This window comes from Hermetia illucens, chromosome 2 (assembly GCF_905115235.1).
Source record: "Hermetia illucens chromosome 2, iHerIll2.2.curated.20191125, whole genome shotgun sequence".
Lineage (NCBI taxonomy): Eukaryota > Metazoa > Arthropoda > Insecta > Diptera > Stratiomyidae > Hermetia > Hermetia illucens.
Window position 1 is genome coordinate 135885198 of NC_051850.1, and position 17350 is coordinate 135902547.

At 41.9% G+C, this 17350-nt stretch overlaps 1 protein-coding gene across 2 annotated transcripts; it reads left to right on the forward strand.

The window, feature by feature from the left end:
- Window positions 1-2440: 2440 nt before the first annotated feature.
- LOC119649973 (trypsin-3-like) lies at window positions 2441-15732 on the forward strand. 2 transcript variants are annotated; one of them, XM_038052410.1, is made up of 7 exons: window positions 2441-2805; window positions 2884-2997; window positions 4916-5050; window positions 6270-6404; window positions 6456-6602; window positions 15350-15504; window positions 15558-15732. In XM_038052410.1, the coding sequence occupies exons 1-7, from the start codon at window positions 2623-2625 to the stop codon at window positions 15637-15639; spliced, it is 951 nt and encodes a 316-aa protein (XP_037908338.1). In that variant the 5' UTR covers window positions 2441-2622; the 3' UTR covers window positions 15640-15732. The 2 variants fall into 2 exon arrangements, with proteins under 2 accessions (XP_037908338.1, XP_037908339.1); XM_038052411.1 differs by having other exon boundaries at window positions 2443-2805; window positions 6294-6404.
- Window positions 15733-17350: the final 1618 nt, after the last annotated feature.

The window sequence follows — 17350 nt, forward strand, 5'->3', positions numbered from 1 at the left end:
AACAACATCAAACCGCACTGGTCAAACACGAAGAAGAATAAGGATAGGAGAATACAACTTTGAGACCGTTGATAATTTCTCCTATCTAGGGTCGAAAATCATAACCGATAACAGTTACGATGATGAAGTCCGTGCACAGTTGTTGTCCGCCAACAGAGCCTATTTCAGGTTACAAAAACTGTTCCGCTCTAAACGTCTCACCATAGGGTCAAAGCTCTTACTGTACAAGACAATGATCTTGCCAGTCCTCATGTATTCCTCGGATACTTGTGTTCTTGCCAAGAAAAATTGCGAACTCTTGACCGCGTTCCAGAGAAAATCCTCCGAAGAATTTTTGGCCCCCTACATGAGGATGTAAGATTCCGTAGCCTATACAATGACGAAAGCTATGAGTGATACCATGACCGTCAAGTTGTGGATAAAATCCGGCTCAATAGGTTACGATGGGCGGGTCTTTTAATCCGTATGGATGAGGATGATTCAGCCCGGAAAGTGTATAAGGGCAATATCTATGGTAGAAAAACAAGACGAGGCAGACCCTGCCTAAGATGGGGTGATGGCGTAGGTCAGAACGCCAGACAGTTTTTAGGGATATCGAATTTTTGGACCTCGGCGCAAAACCGGGATGTCTGGAGTTGCTTATTAAGGCAGACCTAGACCGGATATCGGTTGCTGCGCCGTTGATGATGATAAAAATTAATGTAGAACAATTATGTTTGCTTAGATTTGATTTAAAATAAGTAGGTTTCAATGTGATAATGTTTCCAACCCACAAAGCTTTCAAAACTTTTGCAAGTAGTCTAATAAATCTATTTGCCCTGATCTTAAAACCATTTCTCTGTCAGTGAAAAATCAAAATCGGTCCTTTAGTAGGCTAGCGGTAGGTTTGAAAGATTTTTTGCCTGGAATCCTTAGAACATTGATAATTCATGTTTTGACTCATATCTAACGAGAGAAAAAACTTGCCTTTATCTATGATAAGCAAGTTCCATTCAAAACGAGTGGTGTTACGTGGTAGTTGCCAGACGTCAGAAAAAGCATAAGGAGGGGGAGTCACGGTGCCTGTCATTTTTGCTCGTTTGGCATCATCATCCGCCATTTCGTTGCAAGAATTTCCGCTATGCCCAGGAAACTAGAGTGGGAGCACTTTTTTCAGACGAGGTTTCCTCAATTCATCAAGACCGTAACGGTACACTACAGTAGTACACTGTAGGAGGCAATGTGGTCAGCATTGCGCTCGCCCGAGATTGTTACCCTGATTTGACTCAGGTAATTATTGACAGCTGAGTCGGCTGGTATCCGACGTAAAATTACGATACAAATTCCGCTGCCGCCAGTGAGATACGACAGCCTTGTGCTCTAACCACTCAGCTATCTGGACACATCTGGTCCAGTAAAGGATTTGCAATTTTTTTTACCATTGTTGAGCAGGCGAAAATTTGAGTTACTAACGATCTATTCGAGGACGCGGCCGTTTTCAGTTATGTAATAGTTACCAGCGGAGTTTGACTGGGCATTAAAGTCCTCGGTAACAAGAACATTATGTTTACCCTCGAGGAAGTTGAGGAGCTTGTTGAGATCTGTTTTTAAAACATTCTGTTTGTGCAGGGAAGAAAGTATACGGTTGCAATCGTTAAAGTATGTTTCAATGGTGATGATGCCCATGTATGATTGGTAAAGAATTTTACGGAAACTGACCTCCATGCCGAATGCAATAGCGACCCCACCATATCCGTCATTCCTGGATTTTGTTAAGAGTTTGTAGCCTGACAGGCAATTTTCATGGGAGCTATTTATTAAGTTTACAAAGTATAGATAACTATTTATATTGATTGTATTGAAATTACCCTTGTGGTTTGAGACTTCGATTTTGTGAATTGTTGGTCACTGTACTATAAGTTGCCATTTGTTTGGACTCGTCGCCGACGTTCTGGAGGAGTGTTCCTACTTGAAGTTAAAGGGCACTCTGTTGATAAGTGAGTCGGCAAAGCTGAATCACTTGCTGACGGAGCTCACCTTAGACAGAAAAAGCTTAAGGAGGGGGAGCAATCGTGCTGGTCATTTTTCCTCGTTTGGCATCATCATCCGCCATTTTGTTGTAAGAATTTCCGCTATGCCCAGGAAACTAGAGTGTGATCACTTTTTTCAGACGATCTTTCCTCATTTCATCGTCGGCTCGAGCCGCCAGGTAATTGACTTGGGTTTTGCTAATGAGGGCTTTAATGGCTTGAAAGGAGTCCGTGATGATGAGGATTTCGTTTAGCTTAGCTGTACTGATAGCTTCATTGTTTGGATAATGGTTAGTAGCTCAGTCGAGAGAACAGCGGATTTGGTTGTCCGGAGCACAGAGCGGAGTTTTTGTACCTTTGAGAAATCTGCACATCTGGCGTTTACGGCATCGACCAAGGTGTCAGTTTACTTTTGGCAGATACATTTGAATCGAAGTACTAAGTAACCAAACAAAAAATGTCAATTCAAGCAAAATTTATAAAACAATAATTTTTAATTTGGGCAACAAAAGTTCAGGAGAAAATAATGAAAAATTCAAACAGAAATATGCAGAAAAAAATACAAAAAATTCTAATGTCAAGCCCAGATCCCATTTGATTTTATCAATTTTAAATGCTTTTAATGTGGAATAGATTTTATGCGATTTTTAATTCATTTATTAAAAAGGTAAAATTAGCAATGTGGGCTCTTTCAGCAACATTTGTGATTTTAATGCTCATGGTAATGGATATTGGGTGTGACCAGGATCGTTTTGTAGGTACCAGAAGAGCCAAGCTTGGACAATTTCCTGCGATTGTAAGTCATCTGAGTAAAGTCTCGGAGTTTGATGAAGTTCCAAGTTCATATTATGTCGTCTTGTTTCCGTCTTTTCAGGTGGCAATAGTGAAAAAAACAACGTCGGAATTATTTTGCGGTGGAACCTTGATTAGACCGAAATTCGTACTTTCTGCCGCACATTGTTTCGCAGAGCGTATTATTTCTGATGCGGTAAGCAATAAGGAAGGACGAGTTTTCAAAGTAGTGAGTGGTAGAGGAGGCTTTATGTGAACTATAAGGGAAATACTTTCAATTATGCCTAAGCTATTGCTCTGACTGAGTTCTTTCACTCATCCTGGAGCTTTATGAAGAGTTTGCACTTCTGTCTAATCATTCGGTGACGTGCATTTCTAAGGAGTGACCTGGGTATGGAAAAATGGAGCCTTAAAATTAAACAAAGAGACTTGCTACAGGATTTCTTTTAATTTTCGCGATTATATCAGGTTGTGCGTAGTAATAATAGTCCAGCAAAGATACTTACAAGTCGTTTGATAAAGGGGACTAAAGCCGCTTCAGTCTGTTTTTAGAGGGATATCTTTGTTATTGTCTAGGCGACCGGTATCTGAATCGTAAATTTTTTTTTGATATTCCACGCTTTCTTGAAAAGGGGAATAATTTTGCAGAGTTTGATAACTCAGATACTGGGTGCAGCAGATTTTAGCGAGTGGAGATGCATCGATTGTACAATATAGTTAAAGAGGATTTCTAAAAATGCATTCATTTTTGGCGTCTTCTACTTCTTCTATGGTTCTTTAATCTGGTGTTGGTCCTTGGCCTCTCATCCTTGTCAGTACTCTCTTCTTTTTTCTAATTTCGGGAGCTGGGTGTAATTTGAGCTACTCTCTGGGTTTTCCCACTTGCGAATTCTTCTGTCGTTCGGTCTACATGGCGTACCTACTGGAGCTTTCAAATCTTGATGTGGATAGCAACCTCAGGCTTGTCGTACACCAGGTGTATTTCACTGTTGAATCTCATTCGTTTTCTGCCGCCTACCCTCTCTCGATCGAAGATGATTTTAGCCTTCTCTTCGTTTAAATTTAGGTTAAGTTCATTCACTTTTTCGTCAAGCTTCCCCCAAAATTTCCTTTCCGCTCGGTTTCAATCGTACGATGATCCTTACAGTAGTGTATCATGTAAATCCACTCGCACCTTTCGAATTATATCCACCGTCTTGCTTTCATCCCGAGTCTTTGCTCAAATTTTTCATTATAGTTTGGTCAAACCAAACAGTGTTTAGAAGTTGTGGCGTTCTTTGAAAATGCAGCATTACTCGGTATGCAGCATTCTCCTGTTCCGTTGCTAGCTTACATTCATCGTCGAACCAGCCGTTCCGACTTTTCTTGCGGCTAGGGCTAAGTATGTTTGTGGCCGTATCAATGACAACGTTGTCCAGCTGATTGTGAAGATCATTTGTTGATGCTTCATCTTTAGGACATCTATGAGCTGCGGTTATTGTGGCATCCATTTCCCTTTGGAGGTGTTACAGAGGGCTGTGTTGTGAATCCATTTACTCTCACCTGATTGTCAGAGGGGATTGTAGGTGGTGTTATAATTCGAGCTCGAAACACTATGCCAACGAGATAGTGATCCGAGTATATATTGGCCCCCTTGTATGTTCTTACATTCATCAAGGCTGAGAGGTGGCGGCACTTGATCAACACGTGGTCAATTTGGTTGAAAGTGGTCCCATTTAGAGAACCCCACATGTGTTTGTAGACCGTTTCCCGCGATTTCGTGCGATACTTTTATGGATTCATAATAAGCTGTTTTTCATGTAGGGTTGACAGCCTTACCCAACCCCCAACCTGGAGGACACGTTGGCACAATTTGTCCCGTTTTTAGGTGCGGGAGAGTTGCCTTCATCATTTTCCGTCTGCAGCTTTCCGTTAAGGAAGAACTTCCAGCGATTGCGACGAGGAGGTGGAGATAGGGTTTGGTAATATAGTGGTGTTGGTTCAGAAGGCGTTTCCCAGGTTTTATGCTCCATTGTAGATACCAATTCACGTTTCGTCTGGGACCTTTACTACCTCTTGACCGCCGTTTGTGTCGTCAGAGTTTTATAATATAATTTCTCAAACCTTCGTTTCAGATGGCAGTAATAGGTGGGGTTATAAAGTGGAATTCGACTGCAGCACGGAGAAGGCGAAGAATCGGAATATTAACAATCATCATTCACCCCCACTATAATCCAAAGCATTTATTCTATGACTACGCTGTTGCAGAGGTAAGCTTCCTTTCACAGTAATTTAATGGAAAACCCTTTCTATCAGAAAAATTTGGAAATTTAGAGGATATTTTATAATTGAGGCGGTCATCCCGTGTGTCGAGTCGGGTAATTGCTTTTTTTGCTTTCAATTGTATACAGATATAGCGTAGAATATATGGGACAATTAATTTTTCGATATTTCGAGTCACTTGGAAATTATAGTGTTAAACAGATAAGGTGTCATGTGCCAGGTTTATGTCGATCGCCGTAATGAAGCGCGAAGTAACCGATCAGAACGATGCTCAAATGACTTCCTTTTCAAGGCTTGTGTAAAACAAAATCTTATTAAAATCGGTTTACTGTTTGTCTGTCTATCTGTCCATCCCACGCATTTTTCTCGGAGATGGTTGTAGCGATTCACACCAAAGGTGGGAGCTGTGACCGCCCACGGATACGGTGAGTTACATCCTTCTATGTCGAATTCAAAAGGAGGGTGTAATTTTCTTTTCTCCAAATATAGTCAAGTTAGGTTCCAAATGAAAGGTCTAGATTAGTACTTTCCGAAGCCGGTCTCAGTTTTGACATTTGTTGGAAACGTGGGGAGTGTGGGGGGTCGGAAATGATCATTTCTTTAACAGACCGCTTATCAGAAACTACCCCACTGAAAAACCCGAAATAAATCAAGAGGCTGCCAATATATGGTGTCTAGGCTTCGAAATTTGATAATCCTAGTTCATGAACCGGGATATACTTACCACGCACGTTAAAATGGCGTCTATGTTTTTCTTTGAGATGAGCAGAGCGCCCGCTATCGTGGCACGCGAAAAACATTTTTCTTGGAGATGGATGAATAAGTTACCGCGTATTGCGATAATGAGCGATAATATCGGGCTGATAAAATTATGACGTTTGCCCAAGATATTAATAAATATATGAATTTGAATCTTTATTCTATTCTTCACAAAAAATGTCCAATGAGAGCGAAAAGAACGGCTTTCAACTGGGATGACCCCCTTAATCTTTTTCACTGATTGAAATACGGTTAAGGCATCGTTGAAGGGCCGTTACGGTGTTATTTCTTAATAGAACAACATGTGTTTATGTTGGTTAACCAACCAAATATTGTTGACCTCAGGAATTAAAAAACATTAGACAAAAAAAACCTCTGATTGCTGCCAACTGTGATGATTTTATTGTTCAGCTCTTTGGTTGATTGGTTGTGTACTTTTCATTTTAGACGCAAACATTTTCCTTTTTCCAGCTGGTAGTTCCGACGAAACAGACCAAACATTTCCATGCTATTCAACTTGCAGAGAACAGACCCCCGGAAAACACTTCATGTCAAATTGCTGGGTGGGGAGTGTTGGAGGAGGTAATATGTTGTGCTCCTTGATTACGCAAACTGACAAAATTGTATATTTAGGATTCAACAGATGTCAGTGAATATCTGATATATGCAGAAATCCCCATAGTTGGCCACGATGAATGTCAAACTGCAATGCCAGTTAGCATATTGAATGATTCTACGTTATGTGCAGGAGCGATAGAGGGTGGACCGGATGCATGTTCGGTGAGTTACAAAGGACGAAACCTGGTGGGGTTGCCTTTACTTCACTTGAAACAAGGTTTCGCTTATTTGTTTTGTGGTGGCTGTTATATTTAACATTGTAGTATCTAAGTTACCTTGAACTTTGTGTGAGTTGCTTTCTAGTATTGATATCAATAATGTCGAAAACCTCCCGCGACAATAGTTGAACTCGATCTAAATTTGTTCTGGTGTAGCTGTTTGGCAAAGAAAGTCAGTTTATTACGTTCGGCACAGGAACCTAGCCAGGATGAAAACGGGGTTGTGAAAACCCTTCAACTAGCCGAAGCAATTGAGAGGGCCTCAAAATCATCTTAGGATCTCTTCTTTCTTTTTCTTTGGCCGTTGTCCCATTCAGAATTTTTCGCATCGAAGTGTCGAAATGAGTTGTCACATTCCCGAGCCTGGCTAGTACAAAGCCAAGCAAACTGATGTCAATGGAACCTTTTGATGGGGTTTTACTATTTCCACGCGGACCTTCATGGTAAATTTCGCCATTATTTTAGGTCTAAGTTTAATATCGCTGTGTTTCCACCGATTACATTATTTGAAATAATTAAGTCTTGCTTATTTTCTATTGGCTAGTGATATCTATCTTGCAAATACCGATATTTTGGCAACCACTTGTTTCCTGCATCAGCGCCAACAAGTTAAAACATTTTTGAAGCGGGCCCAATCTGCGAGGCTTCATCGAAAAATTAGGCTAAAGATGGAAATCAAGTCATACCAAAATGAAGTTTCTGAGTGCCAGATTTCTCAAAAGAAAAGTAGCAGCATAGTATTTACATCTACATTTGCTATATCAAGCCTGACGGCAGCACAACATGAGGGAATGCTCGCTGTATTAGATTGGAATATTTGAAGTTGAAAATCATAGCCGGTAACTTGAAGCAGGGTTTGTGATAATTAAACTACAAATATCAGGAGCCGGGAATTACTTGGAACAAGATTTGGTGTTGGGTAACGCCGGGAATACATCCCGCTCAATAGTCATTGTAAGTGCATCCCGCTCAATAGTTTTGTAAGTGCCATATTAGCGCAGAGCAGTGTCCCTCTGCGGAATTAGTAAGTTTTATGGTCAAAAAACTGTCAGGTAATTTTCCTTCAGATCGAAAATGGTTTATGCAGGGGTGAGCATTTTCGCGGAGTGGGTGCCGCAATTATGAGTTGGTCAAAAAAAGTTTTTGAAAAGGGGTGCCTCCGCAACGTCTTTGTAAGGAGGTTACAATCTTGAAGCCGCGGCAATAAAGATGAAGCAAGTGGTCCCTCAAATGTCGGTATTTGCGAGAACACACAAAAATATATTTAGCGCCAATGTACCATTATCATCTGGTGCCTGTTTACATCATCATCGTCAACGGTGCAGCAACCGATATCCGGTCTGCCTTTGTAATGAACTCCAGACGCCCCGGTTTTGGGGCGAGGTCCACCAATTCAATATCCCTAAAAGCTGTCTGTTGTCCTGACCTACGTCACCGTTCCATTTGAGGCAGGATCTGCTTGGTTTTCTTTTTCTACTATAGATATTGTGTTTATAGACTTTCCGGGTTGGAGCATCCTCACTCATATGAATTAGGTGACCCGTCCACCGCAACCAGACGGTCATGGTATCGCTCATAGATTTTGTCGTTATGTAGACTACGAAATCGTCCATCCTTATGTAGGGTCCAAAAATTCTTCGAAGGGTTCTTTTTTCGAACGTGACCAAGAGTTCGCAATTTTTCTTGCTAAGAACCCAAGCCTCCGAAGAATACATGAGGACTGGCAAGATCATTGTCTTGTACAGTAAGAGCTTTGACCCTATGGTGGCACGTTTCGTGCTAAATAGTTGTTGTAAGCTGAAATAGGCCCTGTTGACAGCCAACAATTGTGCGCGGATCATCACCATGCGTAAAACAATCCTAATCAATGCGTCTAGAATGAAGATGGCTGTTAGCTATGTTAGCGGCGTGAAAGACATTCGACTGGCTCTTCTTTTTTTCTTTAACCTTTGTCCCGTTCATAAGAGGTCGGCTCGTCGTGATCGGCTGTGCCATTTTGTTCTATTAGAGGCCTGATCTGGATGCAGTCATTAAAGTTTCAAATCACCATCCAGGATATTAAGGCAAGGTTGTTTCGGCCGGGCTTTTGGACGTTTCCTATCGACTTCGATGGTTATACCAATCATGGCGAGTGAATCCGCATTGGTGCGAATTACATGACCACACCATCGAAAACGCCTCCCGCAATTTATCTACGATCGGTGCAACTCCAAATCGATTGTGGATATCCTCATTTCGAATGTAATCATGGCGGGTTACGCCACGGGGCAACCCAGCATAGCCTTGGGATATGTACCAAGGGTAAGGAGACGGGCAAGGAGGGTCTTTATTCCGAAAGACGGTTAAAAGGATCCCTTTCGGCCTAAATTTTTTAAGCCAATCTGCTGCATGCTGAAAATGCTGCGCTGAATATACACTGCAATAGTAAGACCAATGATTACCTATGGAGCGGTAATCTGGGCAGACAAAACTGAACTCAGCACAACATCCAGCGAGTTACACAAACTTTACAAACTAGTTCGTATGCGTATCAGTGGGCCAATGAGAACTTGCCCAACGGCCTCCTCAGAGATCCGCTTGGAATTGACTCCTCTCCATCTTCACTTACAAATGGAAGCAAGGAGGGCGATCTTCATCATCAGCGAGGCGGGGAGCTGCCTAAATCGAATGAAGATTGATATTTTTTCTAGGCGTATCCCAAATTATTGATACCAAGAAATTATAATAGATTGCAACGAAGTCTCATTTCGATGAGAAATGTGAAGCATTGTGGAGTGACAGGGCAAACTAGATGACCCTAGCATTGACATACGGCTTAAAACTGTGATTACTAGTACAATGATTACTGGTACAAAGACGGGTCCCTTACGTCAGAGGGAGCAGCCGTTAGGTAATTGGTCCAAAGAAAGCACACATTGAAGCAATGAGTAAACATAGCAGGAAGCTCTAGGCGGAAATATGTGCCAAAAATACATACACCACTTTTGACCTCGAAAGGAAGTATACGGCTATTAGCCTACTTAGTACGGCGTCCCTTAACAAAATTATTAGTTGGGGATTCCTTCCAAATTTTTGTTGTCACAACCGAGCGTATCGTTGGCCTTGAATTTTATCCAAGCATGTTAAGAAGAAACAAACGGAATTAACGGAGTGATTACTTGGCAATGTGGAGGGCACAACAACAATCGAACGCCATACCTGTGGGAATAAGAGAGCATGTATGGAAATCAATGTTGATTGGATTATCATCTTTCTGGTATGGGCTTTTAAACAAGAGTTAATTTCCGGTTAAAGTTACATGAGCAAAATCTAGGAAGGGCAGTTGCGAAACAAATATAGAAACGCATTGAATAGAACCATCATAAATGAAGTGAACTACCATGGAGCTGATATTACGGTCAACGAAGGCAGAAATACCTGAAGGACTCACCTTTAGCACCACAAGGATGATAGCGCGCTAAAGAACAACTCGATCGAAAAATGCAAGATCATCATTAACTACAACCGAGAAAGTTTGAACAGAACGAAGCAGTAATTGTTCTCCAATCGAATAGGCTTATAAGAATGACAGGTAGTATATGTAGTTTGATGAATTGCGTAACGGCCGTAACGGAATTCTGTGAGCGGGCTTATGGGGTTCATTATTCAGGAGTGAGCACGAAGGGATCAGCGTTATTAAGGATAATGATCTTCAAATTGTTTTGGAGTGTAACATGGAAATGCATAATGAGAAATCCAACCCAATCCTGTTCCATGCAAGATCTGTGTCTAGCAAAACAAAATATTATTTTAAATTGCTCCCCCAAACTCAACGTATTATGATGCAGGTCAGATTTATCTGCAGGTACAAAAGTACTGGCATCATAATGCGTTTAATGGATTATCGCATTAAAGCTTTATCACACAACGCTTATGTCGGAGATTTCGAGAAGTCTTTCAACAGCGTCAATGGCGAATATGTCTGGGATGTTCCACGCAGAAGAAACATTCTGGAGAAGCTATACTCGACGATGCAAAATGGTACGTGTCTCGGTGGAATTCGAGCCCAAAATGTATTCCAAAAGGGTTGCTTTCTGTCATCGATACTCTTCCTTCTAGCTATCGGTGACGTCTTTCAAGCAGCCTTAGCTGAAGAGTGTAAAGGGGTTCAATCGAAAATTTTGGCACTGGAGATAAACACCAACAGAACCAAGGCCCTCAGTTGGACGGATTTGATTTGCGTTTCCTTATTTGCATTAATAGAGCCTTGATCAATTTCTTTATCTAGGTACCGTTATTTACGCTGACACTAATACCGAACTAGATGACGCTTGGTGCATTTACCTTAGCTGCTTTGTCCAAAATCTGGAAATGTAACTATCCCAACATAGTATCAAGTTGGGACTGTTCCATGCCTGAGCCAATATTAAATGAAGAAATTCATCGAGGTTCCAGGTAGCCGTAAGTATTCCAAAAAGAATACGGAAATTGCATTTAGTTGGTCTTACATTGAGAAAGCCATAGCTGCGAGTTTGCGGTAAGGAGTTGCCTTAGAGTTGTATGGCGCATAAGGGTGAAAAGTGGAAGGTTCACGGAGAGTCCCGGAGGGAGCTGGAGAACGATCCCACTGAAAATACTGACATTGGGCCGCCATTAAAAATACTTTCAGCTCGGGTGCTACTCAGGTCGTCAGTTATGTCCCGAAGGGGTTTCATCAGATGTGCTCGACTGCAGAGTAATGGAAACGGTTCAATGGAGTGAAAGCTCTCTTGATCGCTGAGAGTGACGGTGAGGGTGACACGCTTGATCTTGGATACCATATGAAATCCCAAGAAGTTCAACATAGTGTGCCCCATTACAAAATAGAATTTGTATTTGGGCTGGTCAGATATGTAAAAGACAATAAACGGCGTCTTGCGGTAATGGAGACGAAGATGCTACGTTAGACAAGTGGCGTCTCACGTTTAGATCACATCCGAAATGAAGATATCCGCGATCGTTATGGGGTTGCACCGATCGTGGAAAAGTTGCGAGAGAGGCGTCTTCGATTATATGGTCACGCAATTCGTGCCAAAAAGAATTCACTTGCCAAGATTGGTCTGAACATCGAAGTCAATGGTAAACGACCAAAAAACAGACCTACACAACGGTGGCTTGATACGCTGGATGGGGATTTGAAAGCCTCGAGATTGCATCCAGATCAGGCATTCCATAGAGCCAAATGGCGAAGCCGATCACGACGAACCGACCCCGCTTGTGAACGGGACAAAGGTTGAAAAAAAGAAGAAGATAAAATTTCTGCAGATTTCATAAGCGGCATTATGGATAAACTTGCATGTGGTTGTAAATCATTCCACGGTCCAGTGTAATTTACCATGATTAGCAGAGGTGAAAAGAGAACTTTAGCACATTTAGAATAACGTTTAGTGAAACTCGCATTTTGTTGATGAAATGGCTAGACACCGTACCACACGCATATGGACTGCTCCTTCAAATAGAAGACAAATAATCTCCACCATCAATGCACTCAAGCAGAATAAACTATCAGGCTTGACGGTCTCCCTAAAGAGGTCCTCATAGGTATTCCTGATGTTTTTGCAGATCTGCTACTTCCACTCGTACGGAAATCCTGGGAATCCAAAACATTTCCAGAGAGTTGCAGAAGTGGGTGGGTGGAATATTCCGAAAAATGGTGTCAGTCTTGAGGCTGACAATTGGAGGGTTATTTGCGTGCTTCCTGGCATCGTAATAATAAAAGCTAAAATAATATTGGAGCGCATCAACATCTCGATAAGTTGACTGGCAGACAGTAAACTTCCTGGATTCTCCCGCACTAACATTAAAACCCTGCGAACTATTTTGGAATAGTATGCGGAGTTCATCTGCGCTTCACCTCTTCTTCTTTTTCTTCAGCCTTTGTCCCGTTCACAAGCGGGGTCCGCTCGTCGTGATCGGCTTCGCCATTTGGCTCTATCGAATGTCTGATCTGGGTGCAATCTCGAGGCTTTCAAATCCCCATCCAGCGTATCAAGCCACCGTTGCTTAGGTCGGCCTTTTGGTCGTTTACCATCGACTTCGATGTTCAGACCAATCTTTGCAAGTGAATTCTCGTTTGCACGAATTGCATGACCATACCATCGAAGACGCCTCTCTCGCAACTTTTCCACGATCGGTGCAACCCCATACCGATCGCGGATATCTTCATTTCGGATGTGGTCTAAACGTGTGACGCCACTAGTCCAACGTAGCATCTTCGTCTCCATTACCACAAGACGCCGTTCATTGTCTTTTATGGTCGGCCAACACTCAGAACCATAGAGAGCGACTGGATGGACGACATTGCGGTAAATTTTAGATTTGAGACGTTCGTTGATACGTCGATTACGAAGGACACCAGTTGTGGAACGCTACTTCATCCAGGTTGCGTTAATGCGTGAAGCAATTTCATAACGCAGCTCTCCATTGGCTGATAGCGTTGACCCGAGGTATTTAAATCGCTCAGTTCTGGGCAGATCACTGCCGCTGACAGTGATTGTGCCTGTTTCATGGGGATCGGTCGTCAAAAATTCAGTTTTGTTTAAATTCAATCTGAGACCATGTTGCATGAGGCGATCATTCCATTTTTGAACAAGTTGCTCGAGATCATTTTTGCTATCAGATGCTAGGAAAACATCATCTGCATAAAGCAGTGTGTAGGGCGCCGGACGTTGGATATCCCGTGTGACGGTGTCCATCTGCGCATCACCTGCTCTTTATTAATTTTAATATTCAGACAGCTTAAGCAGGGAATACATTTGGAGTGTCCTAAACATGAGGGCAATCGCCAACATGGACTCTACCAAGGTTGCATCTTGTCACTAGTGTGCTAACCTGATAAAATTTCGAACAAAAAACTGCATCAGCACATATGCTAGACGCCCGTAGGCGTGTTAATCGGAAGGCTTAAGTAGGAGTAGATGGAGGTCACACGTTGAGGAAGGCCGAAATTTCATCGCTGGCTGTGTCCACCAGTGAAATCCGCTATCTTAGTATGGAGTGGATCGCTTCCGGAGAATTTCGGGGAGAACAGGAAGGAGTAGTGCAAACATTCCGGGAAATCGTGGAGGGAATTGAAGCGCTTTTCAGCAGACTGGCAACGGGGGCACGTAGGCGTGGCTGGAGATGCCGATTTGCGCGTGTCATAAATATTTAGTGGCAGACTTAATTTCGAATTTGTCAATTTGCCTCCTTATCTGATTTCCATAAACATTGGCGACGGAAGTGATTGTATTCAGTTACAACAAGCAAAACGTTTGCAATTAAATAGTTAGAAAAGCTTTTCAATCGTCGTTTTATTGTGGATACGACACCAGGGAACCAGGGAACATGTACTCCAGACCATCGTGCTGAAATTCATCAGCATCTTTTATTCATCTGGTGGTTATATTGTAAATCGTTGATGGCCATGAGTAAACAAATTAAATCATATGCACGACGATTGTATGACCCCTTTAATCACTTAGCGTACTGAGTCCTTATCTGGAACTCTGCTGATTTTCATAAATGAAATACCTTAATAAAAATCGCCATAATATCGACATTCGTATTATACGTATTATATTTAAGGACCCCGTTAACAAATAAGGTTCTGCCTGGAGCATACCTGTTGCTTGCCAGGCACCCCTCGCAAGTCAGGTAGGTCATACTCAGTATCGCGCCTTCGTATTTTTTGTTTGGACTTCCCTTGCACTTACTTGAATCTTTGGATCATAACGAACTATGGTATCATTGTGGTTGATAGCCACTTGAGCTTCTCAATGGAAGTTTGATTCCCATACGGTAACACTGAACACTCGAAATCGCACAAACACTTATTCCTTGCCAGGTGGTTTTCTCCGCCGTCTCGTCGCATTTTTCGTTAATAATCGTTGGTTCGAAAATCGAACTTGAATGTGGGCCTTCGAGTGGGTACGAGTACTTTATTCAAAACCGTAGCGGCGCACTAAAAGATTATTGTGCATTGTTGAAGGCAATGGGGTCGCCATTACGCTTCACAACATTCATAGCTGAGTTGACTGGTATCCTGGACCTCGCATACGATAACCTAGGGTTCTAACTACTCTCAAGTCCAAAACGTGCCTAACCCAAGCGAAATTTTTTGTCTGTCGGTTATATGCCTTCGCGAGGCCAGAAAGAAAATAGCCCGTTTCTGCTTGTTTCGTATTTCCCATAGTGCGAATTCTACCAGGTCAAAGCAAAAATCATTGTGACTTTCACACGCAGCGATAATGATTTCAAACTACCTTTGCTGTTTGTTAATATAATATTTCGAGGCATATTCGCAATTTTTCAAAAATTTATCTTTATTTATTTCCCTATTTCCTTCACTGAACCGTTGGTAAAATGCATTTAATTGTGTGTTGGATTCTGCATGTACATAGCATTATGACGCTAATTATTAAACAAACCTGGCGGAAAATGTAGTCAATTAAATAATTATTAAATAGAACTCGGTGTTTCGGCGGATTTGAAAGTTTTAGGTAAAATATAGGTAAGTCCGGATGTGATATAAGAAATTTGAACTTCAAATATAGGTTTGCTAAATATCTTTAGATTGACCAATATAATAGTTTTTCATCCTTTTACCATCTTAGTTTTTCCAGGAACAGAGCATACTCGTTCATTCTTAATTGGAAGTATGGTGCCAATTCCTGATTTTATAATATTCTCCAGGGCGATGCAGGCGGTCCCTTGGTTTGTAATGGATTACTTGCTGGTGTTATATCTTCGGGAAAGGGCTGTGCTAGAAAAGGTTACTTTGGGCAGTATTCTGACGTAGCTGCTGCTTCAAAATGGATAATTGAAAGTACACAAGAGCAGCGGTCTAAGTAAGTTGCAATTATTAGTTAATTATCCCTAGATAACAGCTATATTTACGCAGGGCTCCAGCAGTCTACAAATTCGCAAGAAAGGAACCTCTAAAAGTATACCATGCCATTGCGGCTGTTTTTTTATTACTGTAGATTAAGCCTAGGTTTAAAAATGATTTTTCTCAAAATTGGTTTTATATACTTTTATCTATACTTTTACAAATAAATCCTTTTATATTCGCTTGATTTTATTATTTTATTCACCATTCGTTTTGCTTATCAAACTAATAATCAACGCCTATGTCACGTCGTGTAAAATGCTCCTCGGTCTCCAGATACACTCAAAGTACAGAACAGTATCTGGATTATTTGACTGCTTCCAAATTAGAAAATTTCGGCAGCTTTTTAATGGTTTTGACCAGCGAGCAAAGATTTAATATAATAATCGATTTCGCTGACGTTTGCTTAGTATGAAGCCGACAAGAATAGTCCACACGGGAAAAGTTCTTTTAAAAAAGCACGGGTCGAGTGAATTTATGTCAAATAGTTTCAACACCGAGGCGGTCACAGTTGGGGAAGGAAGAGTAAATTACAGAATAGTATCCAGGATGTTCCCAGCGAAGGGGGATTACAGCAAAACCGGATGAAGAACGTGGGATAGAGCTAGACATTTTGGGAGCGTGAGTGATTATATAAGCGAAGTGAGAATTCAAGTGCATTAAGGTCTTGAAAGGAGCTCAGAAGTGATACGGGTTGTTTACCAAGAGAGTAGGAAATGGATGTTGGGAAGGATTTAAATAAGTAACATATCAAATGACATTTGCTGATATTTAGTTTTAGCTTGCTCACCGAGCACCAACGAGCCAAAGTATACCCAGGTTGGATAGTGATAGAAACTGATGCCTAGGCCGCCTCGCGGCTGTAAACTAGCTAGATAAGGAACGGGGGAGGGTCATTGATAAAAAAATAGGAATAGGAGGGCCTTAGTATAAGCCTTGTGGAACTGTAGAGGAAGGAGAGAAGGCGTGGGATGAGTAACCATATTAGGGAACTTTGCGAAAGAAGTTGAAAAGGTAGGAGATAATGTATCTGAAGACTAAGGAGGGGAAGTTGAGCGGGAGAGTTTGGAAAGATTCATCCAATTTCGGCTATCCTTGACCTAGCAGATTCCCTCACTTTTCGGCCATTTCCCCAACTCCTAGGTCACCCAATCCATGTAACATTTTGTAGCTCTTTTTCTTCTCGAGAGGGGTCCTACTGCTTTTATCTGGCCTCGCACATTGGTCACGGTCAGCCCAATCAACCTTATCAATTTCGTCGGGATACCGAATTCTCTCATGGCCGTGTACAGTTTTACCCTGGCTATGCTGTCACAGGTGGCTTAAAAGTCGATGAGAAGATGGTGAAACTGATGGTCAGATTCCGGCAGAAAATCTGATCTGTTGCTGTTTTGTCTGGAGTGAAGTCTCTTTGGTATGGATCAATGATGTTCTGGGCGTACGGGGCTACACGACCTAGCAAGATAGCGAAGGATACCTTATAGATGGTACTCAGCAACGTGATACCTTTATAATTACTGCACTGCCTGATATCTCCCTTTTTATGTGACAAATAATGCCTCGTTGCCAGCCGCCAGACATTGATTTGCTGCTCCACACCATGAGCATAAGTTGATGAACCGCTTGGTGTAATGGGTTGCCGACATGTTCAACCATTTCGGCTGTAATTCCATCGGCTCCTGGCAACTTATGATTCTTAAGCCGATGAATTGTACGGACTGTTTCTTCAATATTTGCTGGTGTAGTATTTGTTCGTCGTCTTTAGTTGGTTGTTGAGCAGTTCACCAAAGTGCTCAAGATATCGT

Excerpts from the sequence above, each read along its gene's own strand:
- LOC119649973 (XM_038052410.1), top strand. The coding sequence starts at position 2,623 with ATGCTTTTAATGTGGAATAGATTTTATGCGATTTTTAATTCATTTATT. Across the intron at positions 2,998-4,915 it reads AGCGTATTATTTCTGATGCG|ATGGCAGTAATAGGTGGGGT; the intron begins GTAAGCAATAAG and ends CCTTCGTTTCAG. Across the intron at positions 6,603-15,349 it reads GTGGACCGGATGCATGTTCG|GGCGATGCAGGCGGTCCCTT; the intron begins GTGAGTTACAAA and ends AATATTCTCCAG.